The 20990-nt window shown below is 41.7% G+C and overlaps 2 protein-coding genes across 2 annotated transcripts in view; one reads left to right on the top strand and one right to left on the bottom strand.

Annotated features, from left to right (window-relative positions):
* Positions 1-8623: 8623 nt before the first annotated feature.
* On the top strand, positions 8624-15539 carry PSMC1 (proteasome 26S subunit, ATPase 1). Its single transcript, XM_081999825.1, has 8 exons — positions 8624-8698; positions 9207-9392; positions 9594-9722; positions 10555-10651; positions 10826-11015; positions 12368-12519; positions 14328-14482; positions 15303-15539. The coding sequence occupies exons 1-8, from the start codon at positions 8639-8641 to the stop codon at positions 15435-15437; spliced, it is 1104 nt and encodes a 367-aa protein (XP_081855951.1). The 5' UTR covers positions 8624-8638; the 3' UTR covers positions 15438-15539.
* A 3549-nt stretch (positions 15540-19088) lies between these two features.
* NRDE2 (NRDE-2, necessary for RNA interference, domain containing) overlaps positions 19089-20990 on the bottom strand; it is a gene marked incomplete at its 3' end in the record, with an annotated part of 37497 nt that continues 35595 nt past the window's right edge. Inside the window, exons 13-14 of the mRNA XM_082000996.1 lie at positions 19859-19930; positions 19089-19214 (exon numbers count right to left, since the gene is read on the bottom strand). Of these exons, the coding sequence (XP_081857122.1) occupies positions 19089-19214; positions 19859-19930 (198 nt within the window). The remainder of the gene's footprint in view (positions 19215-19858; positions 19931-20990) is intronic.

Here is a 20990-nt window from a genome sequence, read left to right as displayed (position 1 = left end):
AAAAAAACCTTAATTCTCTACTCACAGAAAATCTTATAGTATACTCCAAGCTTAAATAATAAACCTCTAAGCTGGTTATTGCAAAAATTAAGTGCATAAAACCTTATCAGCTGCTTTTGCTCCAAGTAACCTTTATTATCTGACTTTCTTCTAAATAAAACTTTAGTAATCAAAGCTTCAAATCAAGTCTATAAATAATGCTGTCGAGACATTTAAATTTGCTTTTACTCATAACCATGCAGAGAAAATTCAGTTTTCTAATTCTTCAGGAAGTCAGACTGTAAGGATTTCTCCTCTATCCTTTCCAATGAACAGCAGAATCTATCCACTTCAGCAGTTGCTTCAATTTGAGCAGGTAAACAGTCTCACTGGAGTCTTTGGTACCACTGGTGGGAACACGCATTAGTGTTTCAGAGGGATAAGCCTGTAGTTGCAGTCCTAATCCTCCATTCTGCTACAGCTTCTTGGTGCTCATTCACTACCATAAAGCCACACTAAAGCTGGGGATCTGTTTCGAGGCTTTCCACTGAAACGAGGAATTGGCTGAGTTGCCTTCAGTTGCTGTTTACACTTCTCTTTTGAGTAACAGCACGGCGATTACGTGCAGGGAAAGAAAGGCAGAGCAAGAGCTCTTTGTGCCTTGGGGATGCAGGAGCCACTGCAGATCAGAGGAGGCTGAAAGCTGCTCTCATCCACACTGGGAGCAAGGCGGTTACAGAATACCTCAGGGATCAGGAAGGCATAAGGATCACCACTGTTCACAACACTATGTCAAGGAAGGTGACAGAAGTTATGTCTAATGATCCAAGTTGTGAAACATCAGGTGAATCTTTTCTAAGGGATTGCTGTCTTTGTATATAACAAATGATCCAAATCAAATGGGTTTTAGCTAACAGCCATTGATGTAGGGCTGAAGCTAATGGGCTTCTGCTCCTTTTTGAAAATGAACTGATGCAAATGTACAATACAGACTTCAGGAAAAGAATGGAGGTGAAGGTGACATTCCTATATTTAAAATCATCATATTTGAGTCTTGGTGATGGGAGAAGGAGGAAGCAATCATGCTGCCTGACATAAGGCACTTACTTGAGCAGCTTGCTTATTTAAAAAAAGCCATGTCTCTCGTTCCCTGGATGGGCAATGTAAAGTAGAAGACTCTTACAGAAGGTGATGAGCCTTGTTCTGAATTGGGGGAGAAACTTCTCTTACTTGATTCTGTGGTTGGCCTACAAGGAGTAAGTAACCTGCTAGTAACTACCCTTCACATAGTTACATGCCAGTTAGTGGAAATACCTTCCATTGCTAAAATGTTTGAACAACTTGTAAGCAGCACAGAAACTTTATGGTTAATTGGGTACTTAGACACATAGACAGTTTAAAAAAAATCTTTTCCCAATAGTCCTTAATAACCTGCAGTTTTATTCGTTTACTGAAGGAGATGTAAGTTCATAACCCACTTATGAAAAGAGAGTCCAAATTGCAACTTTTGAAAATGTAACCCACTGTATGTAGCTACAATAGCAAGATTAATCTTTTTCTTATCTGTAGGTTTGTTTATTTAAATATATGGAAACATAAAAAGCTCTAGGCACCTAGACATATATTAAGAAAGACAAATTAACAACAACAACATGAGCAATCCTAGTAATTTCCTCTATGTGCAAAGGGAAAATAAACCTCTCTGCTATGTACTAATCCCAACCCCAATATTCCCCCAGCCCCCAGCTGCCCTCTTCCTCCTCAAAAGCCTGGGAACAGAGATGGGGACTTTACAATATGCCTAAAAGATCAGCAGTAAGCTTACTTCAGAATAAAGAAGAGGGAATAGAAAACACTGAGAAAAACAAAGCACAAAAACCTCCACCCTCCCTGAACAACTCTTAATATTTTTTGATATGAAGAGAAGCTTTTTGATGCCCCCAAGGCTATGTTCATCTTCAGCAAACAAGGACTGTGTGTTCTTTTCTGTTAGCCCTGCTCGCCCGCTCTTCTAGTTTTTTCTCATGAGTGTAAAGCAAAAAATCAGAGGCACTTGGATCATTAAACATATTTATTGTTAACATATTCAAAATTCCCAATTTGACATTATCCATACGTGGCAACCAAACCAAAAATCTGGATGTGGAAAGTTAAGACAAGCAGCCAAGTTGCAGAACCACATTTCTATAACACTTAGCTAGCCAGCATTACCAACCCCAATAACTTGAAAGCCATTAACCAGATCACCCCAAATCAGGAATTTGGTTCAAAAACCACAGCGTTTCCCTTCTGTGATTACTGTTTTCTGCCACAGCTGTTCCACAGCATTTCAGCAGATGAGCTGGGAGACTATCTTGACAACATCCTTTTTCTGTTGGTCCCATATATAATTTCCTAATATTTATAGAGGCTACAAAACCAGATATGCAGTCACAGATGTATCTTGTGAGCTCACAAATGCAAAGCTGAGCTTTTAGATTCACCCTACACCCCTACCATTTTGGTTAGCTTATGAAATAATTCTCACGCTTCAAATGACTGCAAAGCTACAAGCCACAAAATCAGGGTTTTATGAGAAAGAAAGTGACAAGAAATCTGAATCATAACCAAAACTACCAATTACAGGTATAATTCTAAATAAATACAGGTATGCCTGAATCTAAAATGAGGTCGAAAAGAGGAAAAATTGCATATATTTGAGGGAGAGGATGTTCTAGCATCTGTACATTGTAAGGTTAAAAGAAATACAGATGCAATCCTGTAAGACAGTAAATTCCATAAACTGAATGTTATTAAAGCAGAGAACATCTGCCTTCATTTCATTTCATTCCAAGTGTCCTTAAAAGTTACAGAACAACTGATATCGTAACAAAAATGCAGCTAATTCATAAAAGAATAAAAGTCATAGAAAAGTCAGATTAAACCCACAGTGCAAAACAGTAACCCTTATGAAAAAATGGAACCAAACCAAAGTAAATGATCAAAATGTCACACCTTTCTACACAGCTCATCCAGTTACATTAATATTTAATAAAGTTCCCTACTCAGACAGGAATTCTAGAGAAAGTGTGGAAGAAAAAAACAACATCAAAGCAAGGAGCAAAACACACTCCACATCCTACTGACTGCTCTAAAGTGAAGGTCCTTTTCATGAACACTCTGATCTTTACACTGAAAACAATGATGGATGTAAATATAATCTATATGCTGCTTAACAGGGTGAAAGCAGAATACAAGTATTTTTAGATCATACCTTCATCTTGATTATAACCTTTCTGGTGATACTGATGCTCACAAAAGACACCGTCCTTCCGTACCAACTCCCCACACAACTCCACAATACCTTGTCACAAGAATTTTCAGCCCAAAGAAGAGAATTTATGTGAAGATCCCCTAAGTTCATTAGTGACACAGCTGGTGCTCCCACAGAGGAGGCAGGCACTTTGGTTCTGCGGCGGGCAGACAGGGCACAGCCACTGCAGGCCCCAAAGGATGGGGCCCGTGGTGCGAGGACACAGTGCGAAACAGGCTTGACACAAAGTTTGGTTCTGGATTGAGCACACGCTTGCGTTCAATCTGTGCTTTACCTTTCGGAATGTCAAAGGCAGACACTGGAAGTTTCTACTGCATTTCCCCAGGAATATTACAGATTGGTAGAGCTCATTGTAGGTTTTTCTGGAGGGAGGGATTCCCTGAAAACTTTACTAGTGTTCTTACAGTGCTACCTGCACGAAAAGCAATTCCTACACACAAAAAATTATGCTTTTATATTGACTAGCTAATGCAAGAGATGAAAGGCAGCACCAGGTCTAGGAAAAAAAACCCTGTAACTTTAAATAGAGGTCACAAAGAACATTTGCCACTCTTCCTCCTCTGCTTCCACACTCCCACACAGGTCAGCTCCCAGCAAGAAGTCCTAACAGAAAGGTCATAGTGCCTCTTCTGCAGTTAAAACTCCTGAAACTTAGATTTCATTCCTAGACATACAAAAAAACCCCCTCACTTTCTTTGATTTGTATTTCTATTCTTTCATTACTGAGACAACTTTTCTCGTTACTCCCTCTGCAAATAATTTTAAAACAAGGTTGGATACCTTCATTTATTTTGAAAACAAAGATGGAAAAATGTTACAGAAAAACAAACTCTTGGAAGAAGAGCTACTGGCATTTTATACACAGAATGAATGCCTGTTCATATTGTTGGATCAGTCAAAACACATGGCAGCTCACGCTACAGGTGGAGAACACCCAGCACCAGTACCACTCTGAAAACATTTGCTGCAAGCAGTACTCAGTATACTAGTTCAGACATGTCTCCAGGGATGGGGCGTCTACCACCTCTCTGGGCAACCTGTGCCAATATTTCACCACCCTCACACCTGACGGGAGCAGCACTGCTCCCAAGCAGGCATACAAAGCAGGCAAGAGCTGCAAACTCTTTGCAGCTGTCACAGTTGTCACAAGACAACCAGAGTGTTTTGGTCTTTCCAGGAAGACCCATCTCTTAGTGGTTAAGTAGTAATGCTTAAGGTAACTTGAACTACCAGGATTAAGGCATACTTTCCCAGCATATTCAGAGGCTTTAATATCATTTTTACAGATATTAACATTGCAGCAGCTGGTTATTCTAAGCTTTGATACGTATCATGAGCTTCATGTTTTGATGTGAACTATTCTGCACCCTCAGCAAGTTTGCAGAGGACACGGAGCTGAGTGGTGCGGTTGACATGCTTGAGGGACGGGATGCCATCCAAAGGGACCTGGACAAGCTTAAGGAATGGGCCCATGTGAACCCCATGAGGAATCCCTGACATGCACAAGGCCAAGTGCAAGGTCCTGCACCTGAGTTGGGGCAAGCCCTGGTATCAGTACAGGCTGAGGGATGAGGGGATTAAGAGCAGCCCTGAGGAGAAGGACTCGGGGGTACTGGTGGATGAAAAGCTGGACATGAGCCGGCAATGTGCGCTCGCAGCCCAGGCGGCCAGCCGTGGCCAGCAGGTCGAGGGAGGTGATCCTGCCCCTCTGCTCTGCTCTGGTGAGACTCCACCTGCAGTACTGCCTCCAGCTCTGGAGCCCTCAGCACAGGAAAGACATGGACGTGTTGGAGCAGGTCAAGAAGAGGGCCACAATAATGATCAGATGGAACACCTCTCCTGTGATGACAGGCTGAGAGAGTTGGGGTTGTTCAGCCTGGAAAAGAGAAGGCTCCAGGGAGACCTTACTGCAGCCTTCCAGTACTTAAAGGGGGCTTGTAAGAAAAATGGGTACAGACTTCTTAGCAGGGCCTGTTGCAATAGGACAAGGGGTAATGGTTTTAAACTAGAAGAGGGCAGATTTAGACTAAATATAAAGAATAAGTTTTTCACCACAAAGGTGTTGAGGCAGTGGAACAAGTTGCACCAAGAGGTCATAGATGCTCCATCCTTGGAAACATTGAAGGTCAGGCTGGATGGAGCTCTGAGCAACCTGCTCTAGTCAACTGTATGTCCCTGCCCATTGCAGAGGAGTTGGACTAAATGGCCTTTCAAGGTCCCTTCCAACCCAAACTACTCTATGATTCTGTGAATACCTGAGAAATAACTCATGGGCAAAGAACTCTGCTTTCTTCTAGGTTTCTATGGTGAAGAAGGCAGTTTCGCACTTCTGAAGCAAAAGCTGCTGTTAGCACTGTTGAAAATGTCTTCTCCACTTACATGTTTACGTGCCGTTACAACATGCTTCCTCTGCTGGAAAAGTGAAAAGCGTTATTAATCTATTGCAACTGAAGGAGCAGTCGTAACCTCACCACAAAGCTCCCGCCAAGGGGACGGAACCGCTTTTTCTCCGGTGCCGGGTTCAGCGCACCAACGAGGAGTAAGGGAGCCTGGCGGCTTCGCGTGTGTCGCCGCGCTGAGAACAGCCGCCCAGCACCCCCCGGCCCGGGGAACGACGGGCGTTTCAAAGCGAACGTCAGACCCCGCGGTCGCCGCGCGTCTGTGAGGAGGGTGCACGCCCCGGCGGCAGCGGCACGGGGCCCTCTGCTGCTCGCTGCCGGCCGCGCACCCGAACGGCCGCCTCTAGCCCGCCTGCGCCGCCCGGGCGGCTACTACGGCAGGGCCCGAGCCGGGGGCGGCGGCGCGGCGCGGCCCCGTAGGGCGAGCAGGAAGGCGGGAGGACGGAGGGAGGGCGGCGGCCGCGCTAGCTGACGGGGACGAGCGGCCGCGGGCGGCGGGATTCACCTGAGGCGCTGCCCCTCGCCGCTCTCCCGGGCGCCGTGCACCTTTGCCCCGCCCACGGCGCCCGTCGCGTTTGGCCCTTGCCGTACGCCGTAGTGACGCCACCGCCGCGCCCCTCGCCGTGCGCCGTCGGGGCGACATTTCCGGTGCAGCGCCGACGCAGGATGGTGAGACAGCGGCCCAATCCCCGGGTCTGACCCGGCCCGGCCCGGTGCGCCGTGCGGGGGAGAGGGCTGTGCCGGCGGCGCAGGGGACCCAGGCCTCCTCAGGCGTCCCGCCGCCGTCCCCCCGGGTTTTGCGGAGTCACCGCCGGCGCTGGGCCTCTAGGCCTCCTCCGGCGGGGCGGCAGCGGGGGGAGCGCGGCCGCTTACGCTGAGGCTGGGCAGGGTTGTGAGCCGGGGCTTGCAGCCGCGGGAGGCTGGCCTCGTTGCTCGCCGCTGTAAGAGCGCAGTGGCTTTGCAGCCGTGGGTCTGCAGGGCCCTCGCCCGGGAGCGCGGGCTTCGCCCCGTTGGGGCTGGGCATCGGCCCCGGAGAGGTCAGGCTTCCTGCGGGGGGCGGGGGCGGCAGGTCTCTGCAGACAGCAGTGCTGGTTTGGCCTGCTTGCGGGAGGAAGGGCAGGTGAATTGGCTGATGAGAGAGCGAAGGAGAACTCTTTGTGATTAATAGTGCTCACTAATTTACACTAGCGAGGAATGAGCTAAAACTACAATGTAGTAGGACAGTGCAATGCCGTATGGGTCAAAACCATACCAACGAATATGTCTTTCCCTGCCTCCTAAGCCCACGATTCTCTTAATTCACTGGTTTTGACAGTTGGAATATATTAATGCTTTGTTTAGACAGGACAAATCTATTTATGGCTTTTCTTTACATGGAGCTGTCCATAGGTTTCAAAATTCATAGTAGAGTACTTAGAATTGGCTGTTGTTATGTTTTTCTTCATTGTTAGGGTCAAAGTCAGAGTGGTGGACATGGTCCTGGTGGTGGCAAGAAGGACGACAAGGTAACTAAAAACAAAACAAATGCTTTTTCTTGTGGGATGAACTACAGGTGGCTGCAGTAGGTCTTATTTTACAATATTTTTTTTTTGTTCTTGTATTCAGAACTGCATAAAACTATGCTTGTCCTAGCTTTGATGAAATGTCTTAACACTTCTGGATGCATATTGGAGAAAACGGGTTGCTGTTCAAAAATAGAAAAGGGGGTTTAACTGTAAAGGAAAACTGAAATTATTTGATGGTAGTAATTTATTTTTAAAAAGAATAAAACCATAAATCTGTCTGGGTTAAGGAAGACTAGTTGCCTTCAAGCTGTCACTTAAATAACTGGTTTTGGTTTGAAAATAACATCATACTGTCATCTGCATGAGGTTTCTACTTCATGTTGTGGACCATTTCCACAACGTTGTGGAGGCCTTTCCAGTTTCCTTTGGAGATGGAAATATAATGTATGTGGCAAGCTATGTCTAAGCTGGCAAACTGAATACGCGTTATTGATTAAATTAGCTATTAATTAAAATGCAACAGAAATGTTCAGGTTCAATATTTTCCTCATCCTTTCATATAAGTTTTGTTTGTGATTTGCTAAATGTGAAGGCTAAAACCTTCAATATTCTATATTCACTGAAATTTGGCAGAAATCTAAATTAAAGAGAGGGATATAAAATTAGCAGGAGAAAAATTTTTTAACTTTCTTAAAAAAATAAGAATAATATTTCTTTTGGGCTTCTCACTATATATCATAAAGGAGACAGTTTTGTTATGTAGCCATTCAGCGTAAGTTGAGCTCTCTCTCAGTCTGTGTGCCAGATATCTGTGTGTACTTTTTCATTGTTAACATCCTGATCATTATTTTTTTTCCCATGGAATTCTTTGTATGGATAAGGATAAGAAGAAGAAATATGAACCTCCAGTTCCAACCAGAGTGGGGAAAAAGAAGAAGAAAACAAAGGGACCAGATGCAGCCAGCAAACTCCCCCTAGGTAAGCATTCTGCCTATCCCAGCAGCCCTGTGAACTCTTTATCTTTGAGAAGTGCAGAGCTGTCATCTCCCGTAGATCTGGCTGTATGTAGGTTTAAACAGAAAGATTAAACAAATGTAATCTAATTTCTAATTAACATAAAAACACAAAATAAGATTATTGTTATGCAAGATGCAGCCCATGAATTCCTGTGAGAAGAGAGAGCAAAATTGAAATGAGGAGAAATGCAGAGGAAACATTATCTTTAAAAACTTTTAACCTAGAATTACAGTGGGACAAATAAAGCAGTGACTGCTGCTTGTATAGAAGTTATTGTCAGAAAATAAAGTAGAATTTCTGGTAATGAGTTAGTGAACATCAAACTTGGTCTAAAATATTGTGATTCCACTTTGAATACAGTGACTCCTCATACACAGTGCAGGCTCAAATTGTTGAAATTGGAGAGGATTAAAGATTACCTCTTAATGGAGGAAGAATTTATCAGAAATCAAGAACAGATGAAACCTCTGGAAGAAAAACAAGAGGTGAGCTTTGAGCGGACTGTTACTTCTAATATTGTAAGTGTTCTACTGTAAACTACTTCATACAGAAGCAATATAAATAGTACCATGAATGTGTAAGTCAATACAAACCTACTGTGTATATTACAATTCTTCAGTAAATCTCAATTACTGTCCAGAAAACAGAGGATTCTTTTTCTAGTGGTTTAAGGTTTTTAGTCCAAGCCTGGGTTACTACAGATGATGGTGGCTTTTTGTTTCTTAGTGGTCTGTCAAGGTGCAGCTCCCAGATATCCATCAATAGAGAAAAAAATTCTAGCTATGCAGATCCATATAACTAGTGTCCATAGGATGGGACTAAAATAGTAGTGGATTTTGTTACTGGCCTATGCTTTTATGCCTTTTGGGGCAGTGAAACAACAATAGCAAAGACTGGTTCTGTTATGTTTGGTGTTAACTGTTGAGCCAGTGTTGTACAAGAATGTTTTTGCTCGTGTTCTTGAGTTGTTTCTTGGATTCTTCTTGACAACAGGAAGAAAGATCAAAGGTGGATGATCTGAGGGGAACACCAATGTCTGTGGGAACCTTGGAGGAGATAATTGACGACAACCATGCTATCGTGTCCACATCAGTAGGGTCGGAACATTATGTCAGTATTCTCTCTTTTGTGGACAAGGATCTGCTAGAGCCAGGCTGCTCTGTTTTACTAAATCATAAGGTGAGTTGTTTTTATAAACTGAAGCACAAGTTCTTGTACTGTTTTTAACTGGCCTTTTTTTCTGAGAATCACAGGATCATAGGGTCTGAGAGCTAATGCTGTTTATTTCACTCATCTAAAGAGATGGGCATTGAGTTTAGGCTTGAGCTTGTATTAATAATGCTGCTTGCTTTCTTTGACAACTCTTAATGCTTGAATTAGGTTCATGCTGTGATAGGAGTCCTGATGGATGACACAGACCCTTTAGTTACTGTGATGAAAGTGGAGAAAGCTCCTCAAGAAACGTATGCTGACATTGGCGGCCTTGACAACCAGATTCAAGAAATCAAGGTATTCAGTTGTACTAATTTACACTGTTCAGCAAGCTTAGCAACGTAGCTGTTGTGCTGGGAGCTCGCAAGTGTAACAGCAGGACCAACCGCGGTTGATCCAAACCTTTCACAGTTGCTGTGGAACCTGTAGAGCCCTGAGCTCATAAAATCTTGGCAGTAACTTATTATTTTGCAACGTGTAAAGTTACTGATTGTTGCAAGATTAGAGTTAAATTGTAAAAATGTGCAGAGGTTGTTTTCAGTGTCTGATGCTGTTCAATTTAAGGATTTAGTGGGTAGGCGTTTTTTGGCTTGTTTTGTGTTTGTATTTGTGGGTTGAGGTGTTTTGTGTTTGGTTGGGTTGTTGGTTTTTTTTCCCTACCAGCAGAACTCTATCTGAACCATGGTAAAACTCAACCCTTTTGTTTGGGTAGGTGTCCAAAATCACAAATGCTGTTAAAATGTTCATTTGCAGTATCTGGGAACTCATAGTGGAAGGCATCCTTTCATAAAGGGTCCCCCCACCCCAAGGTCCTCCATGAGTGTTTGGGAGTCAGGAGATCCAGGGTTCTAAATTCAGCACAATGCATTTTGGTTAGAGGAGGGGGAACACCCACTGCTTCTCTTCCATGTATCAAGTGGTAACAGTAGGAAGACCTGTTCAGACAGAGTAGTTGTCTGCCTTAGACTGGAGGCAACAGAGAGACATACATTTCGAGGTCTGTCTTGAAATCAGTTAAGTTCTTTCTGCCATCATTACTTTTATTAACGCTGTTCTTGAGATCCCCACAGAACTTCAGTGGAGAGTGCTCATTCTGTAAAAACTCAGGTTTGTTTTTCTTGTGCGGCAGGAGTCTGTGGAGCTTCCTCTAACACATCCTGAATATTATGAAGAGATGGGTATAAAGCCACCCAAAGGAGTCATTCTATATGGCCCACCTGGCACAGGTATCTTACCATACAGTAACAGCTGTGCTGAGCGAACACAAGTAAAGTAGACTGTGCTTGCTTAGTATTACAGTGTTGCCAAGTCTGTCACAAATTTCACGTGACTGTTTTCTTAAAGCACTTCCCTCCCCCACCTGCAAACTAAGTATGGTATTTCTTTCCAACTAAAAACAGGTAAAACTTTACTAGCCAAAGCAGTGGCAAACCAAACTTCAGCAACCTTCCTGAGAGTGGTTGGTTCAGAACTTATACAGAAATACTTGGGTGACGGTCCAAAGCTCGTGCGCGAACTGTTCCGTGTGGCTGAAGAACATGCCCCGTCGATTGTCTTCATTGATGAAATTGATGCCATTGGTACAAAGAGGTACGGTGTGCTAGCTCCTGCTTCGCACCTGGGTATTGCCAGGGACAGCAAAAGGGTTACTAGGAACACTTTTTTTGTTTCTTAGCTCTGCTACCATTTTCATAATGCTCTTTCTGATGTAAGCATTTTTAACAAGTAAAACTTCAAATAACTTCTTTTAAACTAAAATATATCACAACCTTTCTATATTAAGTAGATATGACTGGAGATTTAACCTCTGTTCTCTTGCTACCTGGTAGCATCTCTATGATAGAGTTTCTTAAACAGAAAGAAACGCTGTGTGTAAGTCCATATGGTATCCTATAAGTGCAGATCCAAATATACAGTAATTGGCTTTAGTGATTCAAAAGTAAAGCAGTGTACTTAATATAGAATATATCCATTTATCGTTTGCCTCTCCAGATAGGTGGCTAAATACTTACGTTCTTAGGATATTATATGGTAAGTTACAGAGTGTGATGCCATGGCGAAGTGTTGCTTGTGCGACGTTAAACTATTATTCAGCCTGTATCCAGGTTGTACTGGAAAATTCCATAGGCTGGTTGGAACTGTCCAATACAAGTAGTCTTTATAGTAGTCAAATGTTTTTTAAAAAAATAAAAAGGTGCTCATACATGTTACCACATAGCTACAAGCCTGAAGCTCCCGTATGAGGCAGCTTGTGCCCCATAGATATCAGCATATGTAGAAAGGACTGGACTGAGGGTGAAGTGCATAACACGTGCAATTCTTCATAAATGTTATGTTGCTTCAAACTGTTCCTAAACATGGGTGAGCTGTTTTGGATGTAGATTATCTAGTCTGATACTAGCTAAATGAAATAGCTACGCTACAAAGCAGAGAAATACAGCCACTGGTGCTTCAGGAAGAGGAGAGTTAAACCAGGATCCACATTTGTAAGGCTAAAGACTATACAGTTATAACTGCGTGCATAAGGAAAAATTCTGAAATGGAAAAATGAGTGACAAGCTGTATCTTCTATGAAGTGGATGCATGTGATTTTAATAGTTGGGCTTTTTTCCATTTTTATGTTAACTTGTTAATTTTGTTAGGTGGGGAAAAAAGATTTTCAAATAGATAACAAACATGGAAAAAGGACAGATTTCCTTCACATGATTCCTGTTACTTTCCCCAGCTACAAGAATAGTTCAGTAGCTCTTTACTTACCTAGATGTCACAATAGGATTCTGAAAACCTGCTTTTTGTTTTCTATGGGTGAACATTAAATTAAAAAAAATCTGTTATGGGTGTTTAAAAAAATTTAACAAACAACTACCACACACTATTTTGATACATTTGTGGCAGTTTTAAATTTGCATAGTGCTTTTTTTGACTATATTGTTTTCTTAAAGGTATGACTCAAATTCAGGTGGTGAGAGGGAGATCCAGCGTACAATGCTGGAGCTGCTGAACCAACTGGATGGGTTTGACTCTCGAGGGGATGTTAAAGTTATCATGGCTACAAACAGAATAGAAACACTGGACCCAGCTTTAATTAGGCCAGGTAAGAGACTTCCTGCTGACCACGCTTAAGTCAATTTTCTCGTGAAAGGACTTGTCATAACTTGTCAAACATGCATTCTTTTTACCAGTTCAAGTTACCAGTTTGTTCACCATCTTGTGTACGTTGGTGTATCTGTTGAAATCAGAACCTATTCATAAGTTTCCAAATGGAAGAAAAACCTGTGGAAGAGAAAGGTGTTAATTCGTCTTACGTATACATAAACAATTTGAATAGTCTTCCTTTGGATTGAGATGACACAACCATTTTAAGTAATTGTTAAGGCAAGCTGTAGTGGTGCAGCAGCATTTTGTTAACATTCCCAGCAGCTGGGGAAGGTAGGGCGGGACCCCTTGTGCTTCATGGATGAGAACTTAAGCCTTAATAATGAGAGCCTGGATTTTGATGGAAGAAAACCTGTCTGCTTCCTTACTGACCTGGCATACTGCTAGCAGTTGTGGGGTGAGTGAGGGAGAAGTAGTATCTTATTTTGACATATGTATTACCTGTTGAGCCAAGAGCTTGCACAGGCACAAGTGGTATTTTTAAATGGCCACTAAAAATGTACCAAAACACAATATGTCTGTGGGGACTGTTAAATCAGAAGGTAGAAAGCAACACAGAGATCAAAGGATTAAGCGAAGCCTCCTCTTAGTGTCCTCAAGTAACTCCTAAATATTGTAGAGGTGGTAAAGATACTTCTAAAGTAATAGCGGTAAGAGAGAGAGCAAAGATAATTTAAGATGAAATTGTCAAAGAACTACTCTGAACAGTCACTGGAGTGCAGGGACCCAAGCAGTTTAGAAAAAGAAAACACCTCCACAGTATGAAGTTGCTGAGGTGTGCTTGTGTTTTTTTCAAAAAAAGTCTTGGTTTTGTCACAATCTTAGCCTTATCCCCTCCAAATCAAAACTAGTACTGCTAGAGTACAGAGGGGATAATACTATACCAGTAGTAAAAGACAAGTTAAGATGGTCACAAATTTGTTGGAAGGAAACATCCTGCACCCATTGGGTGTTTAAGTTATAACCATTGCTTGAGCAGGGTGCTTCTAGCAGCTCAGTAGACCGATCTGCCATTGGGTATGGCAGTCTGGAATATCTCGTGTGGTACCGTCAAGCCTTTTTAAGAAAAGATACTGTAAAACTAAAGAAAAACAGGAGTGATCTGGAGATGCAAAATATCTTTAACAAGATTGCTCATTCAGGTTGGAACAATGGGTACCAGAACATCCCAGGTCCCTGCTGACATGAAGGAAACATCTGGTAGGGACTTGCCACAGAACTAGTTATGCAAAACCTTCCTTCTTCAGTTAGGTGGGTTTGGTTATTTTTGGGTTTTGGGGTTGGTGCTTTTTTTTAGGAGGTTGGTTACAGAGGGAGGAAGAGTTCCTCAGGTTGCCACAGTGATTTGTGTGTTTGTATGTGTCAGAAAATTATACTTAAGAGCTAAATGTAATCTCAGAGTAGAATAGAATTTGATATCAAATCATAAGTATTTGATTAATACTTTCTGTGCTATGACACTTTGGGGTTTTTTTATATTCATATGTGACTCAAGGAAGGTTTTTCATGATTCCCAGGTGAGGTGTCTCTTGCCTGCAATGACACCGACTTTTTCAGCAGGATGCTATCTTTCAGCTCCAGTAGCTTCCTGTTCATTGCAAATAGTCTGATCTCACTTTCCACTCCAAGACGTGATGGCTTGTGGTGTGAATAAACAGTTACTGTTAGTAACCTTGAGATGTTCTTCCTGCTCGGTTTCCAGTAGCTGCATGTAGAAACCTAAGACTGAACTTTTCTTTTGCACAGGACGTATTGATAGGAAAATAGAGTTCCCTCTGCCTGATGAAAAGACCAAGAAACGAATCTTTCAGATTCACACAAGTAGGATGACGTTGGCAGATGATGTGACTTTGGATGAGCTGATTATGGCAAAAGATGATCTCAGTGGCGCAGATATTAAGGTCAGTGTACTCTGCCGTTGTTTATACTTCAAAGCACAAATCAAATCTCACTTTTGCGGCATCCAGAAACATTGTCTGTTGAAACTGTTCTCTAATTACCTGTGGTTGCATCACTGAGGGACAGTTGCATGGCTTTAAAATATCTTTTATGAGTGCCATGTACTCAGCTTTACAAATGAGAAATACATCAAAATCATCATTATGAGGTAGCTTGTGTTTTAAGAGTGTTATCTGAATATGAAATGTTAAAAGTAGCAAAGTAGAAATTAGAAGGGAATGTGGAATCTTACACAAACATACCAGGTATCTTAAATGTTACTTAAGGTAGTGCAGGATAAGAAGCATTTTGAGAGACTATGTTGCAAGCAGACAAAAATGTAGGTGTTGATTAGAAAGCTTCAGGCATACAGTCTGCTTTTCTAAAGTAGATAGGGCCCTCGCTAGAGCCACCACACTAATGAGCTTAACCAAACATGGCATTAGTCCATCACCTCACTGCAAAGGGTAACATAGTCTGCTGTTAGCAGAGCTGGATGCATCTGTTCCTCACAGGAGGGAAATGCTGTTTGTTACAAAGCTGCCTTTCTGTCATGGAAGTGTCACTCTGGCTACAGGAGGACGTACTGATCTAGCTTTACCCAGATTGTTTTACATGCTTCAGTGCTGAACGGTATCAAAATTAAGAATGTAAATTTTGTTAACACTCTCCACTTCCACGGCAGAGTCAGTCAGAGCAGTATGAAGACACCGCTGTCTTCTGAGGTGTGGCTTGAAAGGGATGCACAGAGAGAGTAACTTATTCCTGCTTCCTCTGTTGCAGGCAATCTGTACAGAAGCCGGATTGATGGCTTTGAGGGAACGGCGAATGAAAGTCACAAATGAAGACTTCAAAAAGTCAAAAGAGAACGTCCTCTATAAGAAGCAGGAGGGAACCCCTGAGGGACTGTATCTTTAAGTCATCTCTCTCTTTGGGGACTATCAGGAACTTTTTCTGTGCTGATGACAGTCTTGGGTAAAACCACATAGTCTAGCTCATCTGCATTGTTGGACCGGTTAAATCTTGGTGTGTTTTGGGGTTTCGGTCAGTGTAACACTTCATTTCCCAATAAAACATTTATCTGAATTGAACTGTTCTGGTGGCAGAGACCTGCTGTTTACATGGAGCCCACTGTTGGTTTACGCAGACGTGCTTTGAGGAAAGAGGGCAAGTGCCGTGGGAGTGCTTGTCTGGGCACCGGGAGCCGCACGCGGCAGGAGGAGTGCCCGAGTGCCCTCCCCACCGCACGGACCTTGGTAAGCCTGGCAGTCTTTTACAGCTACTCTGTAATTGCTGCTGTTCTTTATTACTTTTGCATATCTCTTTTTAGGGGCTAAGTAAGTAGGACAAAAGTCACTTTTGAGTAACCTCAGTGGCTGAAGTCATATGTACATAAAAATTAATGAAAAACATGCAACCTGAAGTAACATCCAGATAGCTACACTTCAAAAATACCCATCTCTATCTAGCACTTTAAAGATCTGAATGCGTTTGGGTAAGGTACTTGTAACATCAAAGAGTTGATAAATTTGTTTTTCCCAAGAGGGTTACAGTTCACTATACAGGGATGCTTTCTTTACTCCGTGTTGGAAAATGTCGGCCTGAGGGCTCAGGCAGCCACAGCCCAGCTTTGTCACGCTGCAGGCACGCAAAGAGGAATTCGAACTATGCATCACACGCTTGGTGTTCTGCAGCCTAACCTTAAACTGGATTCTTCCCCTCTACGCCTGCAGCTCCATCCCCACAGGAATTAGGTTCTGTTACTTTGCCAAGTTGTAGTGATGAACATACTTACTACATACTCTGTGCGGCGCGTGTCTGTGAAGTGCTTATTAACTTCTAAGTAATTATCTTCCAAATGTTGTACGTGTGATTTGTAAGGTGTTTATATAAAGTTCCCTCTACAGACCACAGTTAAGCAACGTGTAGTGTGTTCTGGAAACTTTCTGTGGGAACAGATGCTGGCCAGTAACAGCATTAGAGCTACATACAGTGCAATACCTTTGGTAACTGCCAGTGCTGTAACAACAATAGGAGCAGCAAGGCCAAGAGATTTTGGTTTTCTATGTTAAAATTATGTGGTTCATTGTTAAAAACAAACCCTACTGATGAATGGAGACTTTTTATTTTATCTGGATGACAGGAACCCTGAAATAGAGTTGTTTTTCAGCTGGAGGTAGAAAAAGAACGGAAGTTTTATTACCCATTCTTATAAACCTTATGAGCTCTGTCTCCTTGGTAAGGCCACAAAAAGCCAGTGATTTTTTTAGCACTTTCTAGTCATGGCAGTTGACCTCATCATCGCTTGAGGGGCTGAAGAGCTTTATGACAAATGTGGTGAGCAAAGCTTTTTTTTATTTGGGATGTGGCTGTTAATGTTGGCTAGAAATAACGACCACAAAGAGGTCAGTTCAATCTGACTGGAGGAAAGCTGCAGCATATTCAGCTAAACCAAGAAGTGTGTGCTGGTACACTGTCTGCCACAGCAGTAACTGAAAAAGAAAGCATACTTGAAAGTTAAATTCTTACCTTTTGCAGCAGAATTTAACTTGGGCCCCTTTCTCCACTATTTCTGGACTTGCGTCACAAAGATCAAGACAAAAGTAATAAATATCGGGAGACAAGGAACAGTACCAGGAAGAGAAAAAGCAACCAGGGTCTGAATTAAAAGGCAGGACTTGCTCCAGGAGCTCTGGTACATGAGCAGCCTCCTAGCACCCCCCATGAAGGAAGCAGTGCGAGTGCTGTGCAAGGGGAAGGTCCCAGGGGAGGGGACGCACCAAGGAGAAAAGTGACTGAAGCAAGAGTCCTCCCTGCCCTCACTGGTGGTTTTCAAGATGCAATGGGACAGGGTGCTAGATGATCCCACCTAGGCTCCCTGGCCCACAGCAGACTGGACCAGATAATCTTTTGAGGTCCCTCCCATGCTGGGCTGCTCTGTGGTTCTACGAGACTGGAGAGAAACACAAGCAGGAGCACAATCCAGCTTCCCCTGCTCCATCTCCCCTCCAGGTGTTTAGAGGAAATGGCAAAAAGGAACACACACAATTTGTGATGTTACTGTTCAGTGCACAAAGTAACACCTACCTCCAGTTCAGGAGCTCTGTCACTTCTGGAAGATTTTAAAAATAGAATACTTATTTTTTACAAAGACTAATCAATTACTTGCAACCACAGCAATATTATAAGGCTCCTAAGAAGTGCTGTAGTACCATTTAAAAGTCTTCATATTCCCTGTAATATTTACAATAATTTTAGAAAGGAATAAATTAAGTACACCCTAAACTAAGATGTATTACATCCTGTGTTGTGCTGCTACAGGCAAAACCAAGACATAGGTTGTATGGCTTTATCCAGCTGTAGTGTTCCATGTGATCAGATCACACCAGCTGGATGATCTCCACTGTTTTAGTGCTGTTAGTGACAGGTAGTTTTCTCCCAAAAAACCCTCTGGAACAGTTTTTGGTCTTCAGTGGCTGCAGGTGCCCTCTTTTCAAATGAAGATCCAGCTTCTGAGTGCTTGGATCTCAAGAGTAGGGATGCTAGAGTCTTTTACATATTTCAGCATATCCTGTCATATATTTATTTTATAACATAACATGTCTTTAAATTTTTACCATATTTCATATGACTTCTCTAGTTGCTTGCCTAAAGACTCTTGGAACAGAAGCTACTAATTAAACAATCCTGTTCTGACTACTTTGCCTTCTTTGGTAAGGATTAAATACAGACCAGACCTCTACTTCTTTTATGATGATTGACTGTATTTGGGTCAAAAGCAAGTAATCAATTACAAAAACTTGTACAAAAGTGAGCTGCTTGGAGATGTATTATAGATACTTCTTCATTCTTAATACACTCAGTTCTTTTAAATTAAAATATAAAAAAATAACTCAAGTTCCTTTTGAATTTTCATATATTCAGGTATATTTTTCGTAAATATTTGTATTAAAATGATCATCTGTCAAGACATACAAATACAATTCCAAAATAGGTGCTTGCTCAAGCAAAGACTTAGCTTTTACTAACAGCATATGTACAGGCTGGTTGTAGCTGTTTGCAGCTGTAACAGCTGTTTGACTTGGTAGTTCTGCATACACACACATACATACCAAGCTGAAGGAAACTGCTCAAGTCTGCCAACTGGAGGACAGTGGAGCATCCAGTTGGCAGATGTTTATTTCCTGTGCTGCTCACCAAACCATAGTTGGCATGTACTGAATCTCTACTGAACTCAAGGGAATGTAATTTCAAACAATAGAAGAAGAAATGTGGGCAACATTCAACAGGAGGCTATTCATAAGAGGGTATCCTTCCTTGGGAGCCAGCAATACTTCAGAAAAATAGATGGATCCATTTTTGTGGGCAAAATGCAGTACTTGGTTCCAGAATACTTGCATCCAATAGAACTCCATTTTGATGGCAATTTTTAGAGAAGCTTAAAAACCCCCAACAACTTAAACAAAGAGTACATCATACCCAACTCCCAACAGTTACTGTTTGAAAAGAGACAAGTGTAACTGCTAGTTTTGGAACTAGCTTCTGTACTTTCTCATCTACAGTCGTCGTTTAAACCTCTAACAGTAGATCCAGCTCTTCCATAGGTACCCGCACTCTCAATTCTTTTTCAGTCATTAAATCAAGCGTCTCTTGCAGATGGTCAGGGAAGTACTCCACTGCATCCATGTAGAGTACCTAGAAAGACAAGAATGTTTTCTGTGCCATCTTTCTATCATAGCAAGAAACACAGTATGAAGAAGATACACCAACAACTCTGTACAAGAACATAAGAAATATCATAGACTTCTTTAAAATAGTATGAACAGAATTCGTACTTCTACAGTGGCAGCAATGTAGATGTTTAGTCAAGTCTTTTCCAACTCTTACTAAATAATTTTATTCAAAAAATGTAGGTCAAGAGGTGCTGGAGCATTTGCAGCATATACAGACATGACCCGAGGAGTTGCAGGTACTCCTGAATAATTTTTTATACTATTAATTAAATACATTTTTATTTGCCTATCTATTTCTGCTACTACCACACTCATGATAAAACATGGTCTGAAAGACATGATCCCTTCTAGATCCCACAGACAGGAATTTATTATGCAACGCAACACCTTTCTGTTCTGAAACGCAAACAGCACTGACCACATTTGTTTCCATTTCACATGCAGCTCTTATTTGCAGAAAATCTTATAGTACTTCTCCTTCAGAAATCTCTTTCCATTTGCATATAACTCATTACAACAACTACTGAAGTCCAACTTTGTTTTTTTCAAATACAGAACTTCAAAAATTAGAGTATGATGACAGGTTTATATTTTTTCTATGCTTACCTTTGCCCAAGGACAGTTTTGAAGGGCTTTGTAAAACAATCCTTTAGTCTTTTCTTTTTTTCCTAGTGAAGCCTGTGTGAGGAAAAAAAGATTTATACTTCAGTGCAGTAATAGCTGAAATGAAAAACCAATTACCTCTGAGACAAAGAAATTACTGCTGAAAAGCTCAGTGTTTTTCTGCTGAGGAATCCTTATTACTATATATTGTGGTAGCTACGCAATTTGACAGGTTACACTGGTGACACCGGTTACACTCTTCAATGTAATCAAAGGGATGTCTTTAAGGAGTTTCAGGGCTCTACCTGTAAGACAAGTAATAGAACAAAGAGTGGCAAAAAGAGCTTCTGCTGAGCATTTCAGTTAAAGTCAGTGCCTTTGCCTACATTTGACAATATTACTGCAATGGGCAAGAGTGCAAATTGTTAACCAAAACTTAGACCAGATATGCTACACATATACTACACAAGAGCATCTCTGGTACAGTGAAAGGGATAATACGTTATTTTTGTGCACCAAAGAGACCATGCACATACATTTTCTCACTCAGCTTTTTAAGGCTGAATCCCCTTGCATACAAAAATGGGTATGTCAGATTAGCATCTATCTGGAAGGAGTTAAAACTTCTTCCTCAAAGTACCTGTTCAACTATGTGATACAAGTACGGAGCACACAACTATCACTAAGTTTAAAAGGAGAAGGGTCGCAGAGGTCAGAGTGATGAACAGCCTCCTTAGCTTCGGTCATCCCAGTTACAGGTAGAAATAATTACAATTTCTAAAATAAATGCAATTAATTTTAGAATAAATACAAATAATACAAAAATAAATACAATTATAAATAAATCTTTTTAATTGGGCTACTTTAAAAAACACATAACAAACAGGGGATTTTATGGCAAATCCAAAAATAGCACTAATTCCAAAATACTAAAAAAGACATTAAATGTTTTGAGATCTTCAGAGAAGAAGAGATCTTCAGTCATGAGTTTGTATTTTCGCTTGTTCTGACTACACCAGTACTGCTGCTAAAAAAAAAAAAAAAATCAACAATTCTCTTACCAATTCTTAAAATTTAGAAATCGTTTTTCATATTATTGATACGTTGGTTGTAGAAGCTTGTGTTCTGGTGTCAT

Source organism: Phaethon aethereus, assembly GCF_964289735.1.
Source record: "Phaethon aethereus genome assembly, chromosome: 5".
NCBI classification, from domain to species: Eukaryota; Metazoa; Chordata; class Aves; order Phaethontiformes; family Phaethontidae; genus Phaethon; species Phaethon aethereus.
The sequence above is the reverse complement of the archived record's forward strand: the minus strand, read 5'-3'. Positions and strand labels throughout refer to the sequence as shown.